Genomic DNA, 12,246 nt, shown 5'->3' on the forward strand with positions numbered 1-12,246 from the left:
CTCCTGCTTGTTTTGAATCCTTGAGCAACAATAATATGCATGACATGCTCTGGGCTGTTTTTTGGAGTTTGTGTTTTTTGATATCGCTGTTTACTAAAATAAAGTTTCACAAATGCCAAGGCACATGAGTTACTTTTAAAATACTGACATTTCCTTCCCCTTAAAAAGGTAAACTCAGTTGAGAGCTTCTACAAACTCAATAAACTAAACTTTAGTGAACTCAACCATCCATCTGTTCGATTGTATTTGTTAACTTTGCTGTCACTGTTGTCTTCTCTCTTCTCCCCACTCCTCTCCTCCCCCCTCTCGCCCCCACTCCTATCTCCCCCCCCTCGTCCCACTCCTATCCTCCCCCTCTCGCCCCACTCCTATCCTCCCCCCGCTCGTCCCACTCCTATCCTCCCCCCTCTCGTCCCACTCCTATCCTCCCCCCTCTCGCCCCACTCCTCTCCTCTGTCCTTCCTTCTCTCTCCTACAGGATAATGTGTGAGACAGTGCGCTATGAAAGACACGAAGCCAATGAAGTGCTCTATTAGTAAGTACCCTTGTGCGTGTATGTAGGTACACATTCTTAATAAATCATATCTAGATATTCTCTGCTGGAAGCCTTTACACAAGACATGGTCAGAGTTCAACTTATTGACAAGATGCGATTATGCCCCGTTAATGACGTGCAGTGAAATTAATGATTTCGAAAACAAATGCCTGTGTGCATCAGCACGGTCACCAGAAACCCTCTGTGCTGCCTAGGCGTGAATCTAAACCACTGAAGCAGAGAGACCTGCAAGTTTGTCTGGAACAATTTCAATTTGGCCTACTTGACAAGTCATTGAGTTGTGGTTGATAACAAAATGCAAGCTTTAATGGCTACCAGAACCTTGTCTTGATGGTTAGTTCCTGGCTAGCTAGGCCATTTGAGGTAAGCCTCTGTGTGTTGTCTTCCAATTGAGACAGATAAAAAGATAGTGGTGTGTCTTGAGAGGGTTGAAACCGCTTGGAGCACAACTGTGTAGTTTTAGTTCTCCCGGCTGTGTAGTTTTAGTTCTCCCGGCTGTGTAGTTTTAGTTCTCCCGGCTGTGTAGTTTTAGTTCTCCCGGCTGTGAAGTTTTAGTTCTCCCGGTGGCACCGTCCACTCTATTGTTCTGCCCCAAGACATCCTGTTATGATGCTAAGAGCCTAAGACCCTACTGGATATATATACACACACACACACACACACACACACACTGGAAGACGCACACACTTGACAAGAGGTTTTGCTGTTGTCGTCCATATCTGATGAGAAATAATTACCTTTTATAGAAAACCGTGTGCACATGCATGTATAGGTGCAGGAGACGGAGGTTCATCTGATTGACCTCTACGAGATCGGTGTCCCAATATTGGGACGGTTGATGCTAATTTGCACTATTGTGACTAGAATGACGTTGTAATAAACAGCAAAGTTTCCAGGACCTAGACATGTCTTATATGGGCAGAAATGTTTAATTATTGTTAATCTAACTGCATTGTCCAATTTTACAGTAGCTATTACAGTGAAAAAAAATACCATGCTATTGCTTGAGGAGAGTGTACAACAAAAAAAAAATTATCACGGCAACTGATTTGATACATTCACCTGTGAAGGTAAATAATATACTTTTATTCAGTAATCTTACTCTGATTTGTCATCCTGAGGGTCCTAGAAATAAAATGTACCATAGTTTTGTTTGGTAAACTCTATTTTTATATTCTGGGTTCTACAGTTTGAACCCCTGCTGCCTCTTGCTCCACACCCACCCCGCCCAGCCATCTAGATGTGTGAAAGTTAGTGTATAAACTAAGGATCCATCATATTACATTCCTGTGAGTGTGTGTGTTAACTGAAATGTTGTATTACCATATCATTTTTGTATGTTACCAATAGTTATGAGGTTGAAAATGTATCAATTGACAAATCAGCACATAAAGGGCAGACTTGATAAAAATACTATGCAGTATTGCAACGCTTGACTGGATCAATCTAAAACTTGGCACACACACTGCTGCCATCTAGTGGCCAAAATCTAAATTGAGCTTAAAATGCAATGTTATATTATGGCTTTTCTCTTGCATTTCAAAGATGATGGAACATCTTTGTTATCTTTTACCAGATTTCACGTGTTATATTCTCCTACATTAATTTCACATTTCCACAAACGTCAGTGTTTCCTTTCAAATGGTATCAATAATATGCATGTCCTTGCTTCAGGTCCTGAGCTACAGGCAGTTAGATTTGGGTATGCCATTTTAGGTGAAAATTTAAAAAGGTCTGATCCTTAAGAGTTTCTTTAAGAGGGAACTGATTATAGGACTTGCTTCATTTAGATGAGAGCCAGGATATTCCAGAATGCCCTATAGTCAGAGGACACACACACACACACAGAGAGAGTTGCTCCCATTGCCCAAAAGTAGCAGTGGGGGGGATGAGAGGGGGTGGTGTCTGGTACCCTGCTGGTAGCTTAGGGCTAGTGTGACAACACTTTCAGCAGTCTTTCTACCCACTGTGTGTGTGCACTCGTCTGCCGGTGGTCATGTGTAGTATGTATGTATGCATGCATGAATATTTTGGCCCAGGGTAGGGGATTCCTCTTGTAGACATTCATACTCTGGTTCTCTTCCTGGATAAGAGCTGGGAGCAGACAGTGGGAAAATAAGATGCAGTCTCTCCCTGTGGAGAATCTGATTAAGAATCTTTAGCTATAGTGGTGCCCTTAAGGTAAACACAGTTCCTGAGATGAAAGCATGGACAGCACATTTTGGATAGGGAGGTGAAGGGGACTCAATCATAGACAGCACATTTTGGATAGGGTGATGGACTGTCAATCATAGACATGCTGTCAATAGTAGACGGCACGTTGTGCGTAGGGAGGTGGACAGTCAATTGTTACAAGGCTAAGCAACACTGATCTTACATCCACTCCAATTCTGTCCAAACCTGAAATCCCAAAGTGAGGTTGATAGTGTGTGTGCTACAGGCGATACACTGCCATCTTAGTACATCAGGTTATAAACCAGGAGTATTACACTTGACAGGAATTGATTATACCCTCCAGCAGTCCTCATCTCCGGGTTTCCCTCTTCCCTCGTGTGTGTGTGTGTGTGTGTGTGTGTGTGTGTGTGTGCTCAAACCAAGCTCATTGTGTGTGTGTGTGTGTGCAGAACTCAAACGCAGCTGATGGAAAGTTTTCCCCTCACCAGCTCCAACTCCCAATAGGGTCCTACTGTAATCAGCCGGGAATGTGCCCGCTCGCTTCTGGAAACAAGGTCATCTGATCTGGGAAAAGAACTGGGAGAAATAACATGTCCCATCCAAACAACGCTCAAGGAACATTGCATTTCCATCCTTCTGAATGCGCAGATTTTTGTTTACAATGAGAAACGTCACTCTAATGGAGAAAACACACCGTACTGTTGATTCAATGTGTCAGCTGAGGCTATACTGGCTGATGGCAATGAGTGATGGTCTCTGTTGGAATTGGGGAGTGTCATGTCAGTATTGGGGTTAGCAGTATTCTGTATTAAAAATCATCATATAAAACACTGCAAACAGTGGAGGCACCTCAGAGGAGGAAGGGAGGACCATCCTACGCAGTGAATTTGATCAAAATAGTGAAACATTACATTTTTCATTTATTTTTTAGATATGAATATATTTAGTGTCGTTTTGTCACCAAATAACGGATTTAAACCCTGTTTTGCAATAAAGGTATACAGTAGCCTCAACAGCACTCCGTAGGGTAGCACCCTGGTGTAGCCAGAGGACAGCTATTTTCTGTCCTCTGTGTACATTGACTTCAATACAGAACTTAGGAGGCTCATGGTTCTCACCCCCCCCCAAAGACTTACTATAGTAATTATAACGACTTCCAGAGGACGTCCTCCAACCCATCAGAGCTTGCAGTGTGAACTAACATGTTGTCCATCCAATCAAAAGTGACTCAGTGAGATGCTAGTTGAACGGTTGTGAACAAATATTATTTATTTAAAATTGTATGAACTGTGCGCCGGTGATCAGGGGTGTATTCATTCCGCTAATTCTGTTTTGCAAAACGTTTCTTAAATGGAAGCAAACGGAACAAAACGGGGTTGGACCTACCTACATTTGTCCAAAAAAAAAACTCATGGTTTTGTTGCAAAATGTTAGCAACTGTTTGGTCTAATGATTACACCCTAGATCTGCTAGATGCTGGCAAGAGTGTGCAAGGTGGTATTGAGTATGTCACTCACCTTGATTACTCCAATTTGTCTCTGTACCTGTGCGCCTATGTTATAAACTTTCATTTGTAGGCTAGGTTTTAGCAATCTCATGTGTATAGGGCAAATTTGAGTATCATGTAGTAGCTTAAACCTATTGATGTTAGTGAATGGAATCTGAATGACAGTCATCCAATATGCTGTAATAGAAATAAGGCCATCAACTGCCACTAACTTTTGCCTTGCAAAAGTATTCAGACCCCTTGGATTTCTCCACATTTTGTGTTATGAAGTGGGATTCAAATGGACTTGTCATTTTTATCAACAATATACACAAAATACTCTGTCAGTGGGCCATTTTGGGGTGGGACATGTTTTTTAAGATTAAGAAAAAATATAACATAGTCGCTGCATTCAAAGTATTCGGCCACCTTTTTTCCCGGCAAGATTAAGTTAGTAAAGGAGTCAAATTTGGCTCAACAAATCACAAAGTTACATGTACAAAAATAAATGACCCTTCTGTCCCCCAAACAACATCTGTAAGGTCCCTCCATCATGTATTGAATTTCAAGTATCATAAAAGGGGCAGTGATTGATAGATGTGTAACAATAACAAATCAGACATTCAATATTTCTGTAAGCATGGTCAAGTTACTTCTGTTATTAAACCACTAGACACCTCAAAAGTAGTTGTCCGTCTGAAGTGAGCTGCAGGGCCGGAATGAAACTGCCCAGGGATGTCACCTTGTGGCAATTGGGGATTTTAAAACCGCTACAGAGTTAGATGGCTGTGAAGGGGGAGCTGAGGACGGATCAACATTGTCGTGACTACCCAATAATATAAATATACAGAATACAAATATTCCAAAACATGTATCTTGTATGCATCAAGGCAGTAACTGCAACAAAAAAAAACATGTCAAAGGAATACACTTTTTGGCCTACATTTTCAAGCATGATAGTGGCTGCATCATGGTATGAGTATGCTTGACATCAGCAAATACCTTTTCAGGATAAAAACAAACAGAATGGAGTTGAAGCACAGGGAAAATGGTAGAGCAAACCTGCTTCAGTCTGCTTTACACCAAACACTGGGAGAAGAATTCACCATTCAGCAGGACAATAACCTAAAACACAAAGCCAAATTTCAACTAGAAATGCTTACCAAGATGACCGTGGATGTTCCTGAGTGTCCAAGTTACAGTTTGACTTAATTCTGCTTGAAATACTGTGGCAAGACTTGAAAAATGCTGTTTAGCCATGACCCCTACATCTTGACAGAGCTTGACATTTTTTTTTTACAGAATAATGGGCTAATATCGCACAATCCAGGCGTGCAAAGCTTTTATAGACTTACCCTAGAAGACTCACAGCAGTAATCGATGCAAAAGGTTTTCCTAACATGTATTGACTCAGAAAGCTGAATACTTAAGCAACGACTATTTTATTGATTACAATTGTATTTATATAAAAAATGTATTTTCTTCCCACATTGACAGACTATTTTGTTTGAATTGTTGATAGAAAATTACAAATCAATTTTAATCTCACTTTGTAACACAAAATGTGGTGAAATCCAAGGGGTCGGAATAGTTTTGCAAGGAAAGTATTCAGACCCCTTTCTCCACATTTTGTTATGTTACAGCCTTATTCTAAAATGGATTAAATATTTTTTCCCCTCGACAAGCTACAGAAGATAACCCTGTTGTGACTTTACTTTCATTATTCTGACTGTTGTGTATTTAATCCACTAACTGTTTAATTTTTACCCGATTTGAAATGAATCCTCTAACAACTAACTCATTAGAAATGAGGCACCATGGAAGAGGTTTTTTAAAGAATTACCGTCTCCCAAATTAAATTCTATAAGATATACATCGCTAAACGGTTATTTTATTAATCATTACTTCTGAACAGTCATAACCTAATATATAATAATAATATATGCCATTTAGCTGACGCTTTTATCCAAAGCGACTTACAGTCATGTGTGCATACATTCTACGTATGGGTGGTCCCGGGAATCGAACCCACTACCCTGGCGTTACAAGCGCCATGCTCTACCAACTGAGCCACAGAAGGACCACGCATCTTCAATAAACCCAGTCTTACTCATGATTCAGTACTACACCAATTGGTTGAATTATTATTTATTTACTATTATTATTTAAATAATAACAGGATAACATACACACTTAATACCCGAGACAAAGGTCCGTAGCAGACTTTTACAATATGGTGACTTTTTACGCAACGATATGTAGAGGGGAGAGCGAAAAAGACATTGTCGATGCATTTCAGAAATATTCTCACATTAATCATATGGTTTGCACACGAACCACCGCCCATTTGGAATAAGAAATCATCAATGTATTTACGTGCGAGTGCCTTTTTTCGGTCGGAACCAGCCCTCATTAGGAAGATTGTTGACCTTAGAGCGGCAAGCTGGATGGCTCTGATTGTCCAGAAGGGGTCTCTCCTTTGCCATCTTCTACTGTTGTTCACTCTGGAAGATAGCTAGCCAGCCGTGTCAACGGTTCCCGGTGATGAGCGTAGTAGGATAGTCTCACTTACATTCACTTCTCTAGATATTTGACTCGCGACAGCTAATCAGCTGTCTAAATGATTGTCTGAGAGGTGCGCTCCTCACCCATACCTCGTGTTGATTATTCAGGATTCGAACCATGATGGTCATGAGCTGCAGCTTGCCTTCTCTCTGGTCTAAAGGAAGGTGAGTTTATTTCTTCACCTCGTGTTGAAGTTCGAACCATTTAACCCTAAACCATTTCAAGGGAAGGTGTCTGAATACTTTCTGAATGCACTGTATACTGTAGTTTATCAGACACACCCCTTTGGAAATGGGCTTGTTCTGTCCCCCCACTCCAACATCATTTGATCATCATTTCATAAAGGGTCTCATGAGAATATTGATGTTTAATTAAAAAAAAACAGTTCTTCTCCAGCGTCTAACACACCCAGAGACCCTCAGCTTCTCTCCTACCTTACATCCTGTCTGAAGATGAGATGTGGTGTTCGGGCTTGTCATTGCTGAGCGCTTCTCAGACTATTGTTTCTCCCAAAATGCTCATGACCCAGTTCAGTCAAGCTGTCGTGGCGCATAAGACTCTCCTGTCTCCTACTACTTTGTGTTCTGTGCTCCTCTCCTCCTTAGCGATGTGCAAGGGAGCGAGCGCCTCTGCGTGCCAGCGATTAATAATTGAACATTTTCATTTGGACTGCGAGGGAGGAGATGAGGACGATATAGGGGGGAACAAGTGCATCAGGGGAAAGGAGGGAAAACTGAAGGGGAGAGGGAGGGAAGCAGGATTCACACTGCATCAGTAGGGTGTGCTATACTCAGCCTTATTAGCTCCAGAGTGAAGGTGTGGAGAGAAGGAAGAGGGGGGTGGGGGGCATTGCTTTGTACTTTGTGATGAGAAACTCTCACTCAGTGTAATCTCTCACTCTGTCTTTATAAGTGTGTGTGTGTATGAACATACTTGTGCATGTTCACTTGTCTGTTTGTTTGGCCATGCATTCATCCCCATCTGTCCCACCTCTAGATGTGAGTGGGACACAAACCTTTGGCGTGCCATATTTGCCATCGAATGGATTTCCTCCAGACTACCTTTCAGAGCTCTCCGCTGGTGGGACTCGATGAAAACACTGACCAATAATTACACACGAGATTTAAAGGGAACCCAATGACAAGACATGCAATTTAATAGCACCTGGAGCATGTACAGGGTGTGTGGCCACGGCAATCTGCTCGGTAAGTTAGTGAAAGACAGAATTATGATGATGAAGCAGTTTAGTCCTTGTTACAGCGTCATAGGTCTGAATACTTATGTAAATAAGCTATCTGTTTTTTAAGCTGTTTTTTAAACTTGTTTTCGCTTTGCCATTATGGGGTATTGTGTGTCATGATTTAAAAAATATATGTTTTTAAGATTGTTACGTTACAATGTGGAAAAAGTTGTCTGAATTCACTTCATTCCAGGGTTTTTCTTTATTTTCAGTTTTCTACATTGTAGAATAATAGTGAATACATCAAAACTATCAAGTAACATATGCCCAATTTTTCAGTTTTTGATTTGTTAAAAAAGTTTGAAATATCCAATAAATGTCGTTCCACTTCATGGTTGTGTCCCACTTGTTGTTGATTCTTCACAAAGAAATAGTTTTATATCTTTATGTTTGAAGCCTGAAATGTGGCAAAAGGTCGCAAAGTTCAAGGGGGCCGAATACTTTCGCAAGGCACTGTACATACAGTGTGTATATGTACTACACACTACTGTTCAAAAGTTTGTCGTTTAGACATTTTACTTGTTTTTGAAAGAAAAGCATAACATTTTTGGTCCAAATTGATCATAAATTGTGTTGACATTTATTGTTGTAAGTGACTATTGTAGCTGGAAACGGCTGATTTTTTTTATTTTATTTTATGGAATATCAACGTAGGCGTACAGAGGCCATTTGATCATAAACCATCACTCGTGTTCCAATGGGACCTTGTGTTGGCTAATCCAAGTTGATCATTTTAAGAAGCTAATTGAGCTTTAGAAACCCCTTTTGCAATTTGTTAGCACAGCTGAAAACGGTTTAAAGAAGCAATAAAACAGGCCTTCTTTAACCTAATTGAGTATCGGGAGCATCAGCATTTGGTTTCGATTACACGCTCAAAATGTCCAGAAAACAAGTACTTTATTCTGAAACTCGTCAGTCTTTTCTTGTTCTGAGAAATGAAGGATATTTTATTTGAGAAATTGCCAAGAAACTGATTATCTCGTACAACGCGATATGTACAGTCGTGGCCAAAAAATTGGAGAATTACACAAATATATAATTTTCACAAAGTTTGCTGCTTCAGTGTCTTTAGACATTTTTGTCAGATGTTACAATGGAATACTGAAGTATGATTACAAGCATTTCATAAGTGTCAAAGGCTTTTATTGACAATTACATGAGAGTCAATATTTGCAGTGTTGACCCTTTTCCAAGACCTCTGCAATCTGCCCTGGCATGATGTCAATTAACTTCTGGGCCACATCCTCACTGATGGCAGCCCATTCTTGCACAATCAATGCTTGTAGTTTGAGTATTTGTGAGTTTTTGTTTGTCCGCCCGCCTCTTGAGGATTGACCACAAGTTCTCAATGGGATTAAGGTCTGGGGAGTTTCCTGGCCATGGACCCAAAATATCAATGTTTTGTTCCCTAAGCCACTTATCACTTTTGCTTTATGGCAAGGTGCTCCATCATGCTGGAAAAGGAATTGTTCGTCACCAAACTGTTCTTGGATGATTGGGAGAAGGAGGATGTGTTGGTACCATTCTTTATTCATGGCTGTGTTCTTAGGCACAATTGTGAGTGAGCCTACTCCCTTGGCTGAGAAGCAACCCCACACATGAATGGTCTCAGGATGCTTTACTGTTGGCATGACACAAGACTGATGGTAGCGCTCACCTGGTCTTCTCCGGACAAGCTTTTTTCCTGATGACCAAAACAGGGGATTCAGAGAAAATGACTCTACCCAAGTCCTCAACAGTCCAATCTCTGTACCTTTTGCAGAATATCAGTCTGTCCCTGATGTTTTTCCTGGAGAGAAGTGGCTTCTTTGCTGCCCTTCTTGAGACCAAGCCAATCCTCAAAGTATTTTCCTCACTGTGCGTGCAGATGCACTCACACCTGCCTGCTGCCATTCCTGAGCAAGCTCTGTACTGGTGGTGCCCCGATCCTGCAGCTGAATCAACTTTAGGAGATGGTCCTGGCTCTTGTTGGACTTTCTTGAGCGCCGTGAAGCAGTCTTCACAACAATTGAACCACTCTCCTTGAAGTTCTTGATGATCCGATAAATGGTTGATTTAGGTGCAATCTTACTGGCAGAAATATCCTTGCATGTGAAGCCCTTTTTGTGCAAAGCAATGATGACACGTGTTTCCTTGCAGGTAACCATGGTTGACAGAAGAACAATGATTCCAAGCACCACCCTCTTTTTGAAGCTTCCCGTCTGTTATTCGAACTCAATCAGCATGACAGAGTGATTTCCAGCCTTGTCCTCGTCAACACTCACACCCGTTAACGAGAGAATCACTGACATGTCAGCTGGTCCTTTTGTGGCAGGGCTGAAATGCAGTGGAAATGGTTTTTGAGGGATTCAGTTCATTTCTATGGCAAAGAGGGACTTTGCAATTAATTGCAATTCATCTGATCACTCTTCATAGCATTCTGAAGTATATTCAAATTGCCATCATACAAACTGAGGCAGCAGACTGTGAAAATTAATATTTGTGTCATTCTCAACTTTTGGCCACGACTATACTACTCCCTTCACAGAACAGTGCAAACGGACACTAACCAGAATAGGAGTGGGAGGCCCCGGTGCACAACTGGGCAAGCGGACAAGAACATTAGTGTCCAGAAGGCCAGCATCCCGGAGTCGCCTCCTCACTGTTGATGTTGAGACTGCAGTTTTGCGGGTACTATTTAACAAAGCTGCCAGTTGAGGACTTGTGAGGTGTCTGTGAGGTGTCTGTTTGTCAATCTAGACACTAATGTACTCAGTTGTGCACTTAGGCCTCCCACTCTTTCTATTCTGGTTAGAGCCAGTTTGCTCTGTTCTGTGAAGGGAGTAGTATACAGTGTTGTATGAGATCTTCAGTTTCTTGGCAATATCTCGCATGGAATAGACTCCATTTCCCAGAACAAGAATAGACTGACGAGTTTCAGAGGAAAGTCTTTGTTTCTGGCCATTTTGAGCCTGTAATCGAATCCACACATTCTGATACTCAACTAGTCTAATGAAGGCCGGTTTTATTGCTTCTTTCATTTGCACAACAGTTTTCAGCTGTCTTAACAATTGCAAATGGGTTTTCTAATGATACACTTGGATTAGCTAACACAACGTGCCATTGGAACACAGGAGTGGTGGTTGCTGATAATGGGCCTCTGTACGCCTATGTAGATATTCCAAAAATATCTACATTTCCAGCTGCAATAGTCATTTACAACATTAACAAAGTCTACACTGTATTTCTGATCAATTTGAACTTATTTTAAAACCTCTGACTCCCCATCCCGCATGAGGGAGTGTAATCATCGACTGACACTAATTAGCGTAACGCAACGGACATAAATATTCCAAGAAAATATTCCTATTCATGAAAATCACAAGTGAAATATATTGAGACACAGCTTAGCCTTTTGTTAATCACCCTGTCATCTCAGATTTTCAAAATATGCTTTTTACAGCCAAAGCTAGACAAACATTTGTAAGTTTATCGATAGCCTAGCATAGCATTTTGTCCAGCTAGCAGCAGGTAACTTGGTCACGGAAATCAGAAAAGCAATCAAATTAAATTGTTTACCTTTGATGGGCTTTGGATGTTTTCACTCACGAGACTCCCAGTTAGATAGCCAATGTTCCTTTTTTCCCAAAATATTATTTTTGTAGGCGAAATAGCTCTGTTGGTTCTTCACGTTTGGCTAAGAAATCACCTGGAAATTGCAGTCACGAAAACGCCGAAAAATATTCCAAATTAGCTCCATAATATCGACAGAAACATGGCAAACATTGTTTATAATCAATCCTCAAGGTGTTTTTCAAATATCTATTTGATAATATATAAACCGGGACTCGTGGCTTCTGAGTAGGAAAGAGAGAAACGATGGCCACATTTGTCCTTTACGCACCAAACACTGAGAGATTTCAGCTGACCACTGACGCAATGTTGACTTTCAGGCTCATTTTTCAAAATAAAAGCCTGAAACTGTGTATTGTGACACTAGACAAATTAGGGAAGCCATAGAAAAAGGAATCTGGTTGATATCTCTTTCACTGCTCAATAGGGACGCATAGGAACGCAGAGCCTTCTAAATAAGAGTCCCTTCCTGTTATACTCGCAGACAATATTTTTACAGTTTTGGAAACTTTAGAGTGTTTTCTATCCTAAGCTGTCAATTATATGCATATTTTAGCATCTTGTCATGACAAAATATCCCGTTTACTACGGGAACGTTATTGCGGACAGTCT

The 12,246-nt window shown here is 41.0% G+C and overlaps 1 protein-coding gene across 13 annotated transcripts in view; it reads left to right on the forward strand.

The window, feature by feature from the left end:
- Positions 1 to 12,246, forward strand: part of LOC118375339 (rap guanine nucleotide exchange factor 2-like) — a 156,835-nt gene that overhangs the window by 42,122 nt on the left and 102,467 nt on the right. For all 13 annotated transcript variants that reach the window (XM_052511655.1, XM_052511594.1, XM_052511609.1 and 10 more), the window contains exon 3: positions 479 to 535. In XM_052511655.1, the coding sequence (XP_052367615.1) occupies positions 479 to 535 (57 nt within the window). The remainder of the gene's footprint in view (positions 1 to 478; positions 536 to 12,246) is intronic.

Source organism: Oncorhynchus keta, chromosome 4 (assembly GCF_023373465.1).
Source record: "Oncorhynchus keta strain PuntledgeMale-10-30-2019 chromosome 4, Oket_V2, whole genome shotgun sequence".
NCBI lineage: Eukaryota > Metazoa > Chordata > Actinopteri > Salmoniformes > Salmonidae > Oncorhynchus > Oncorhynchus keta.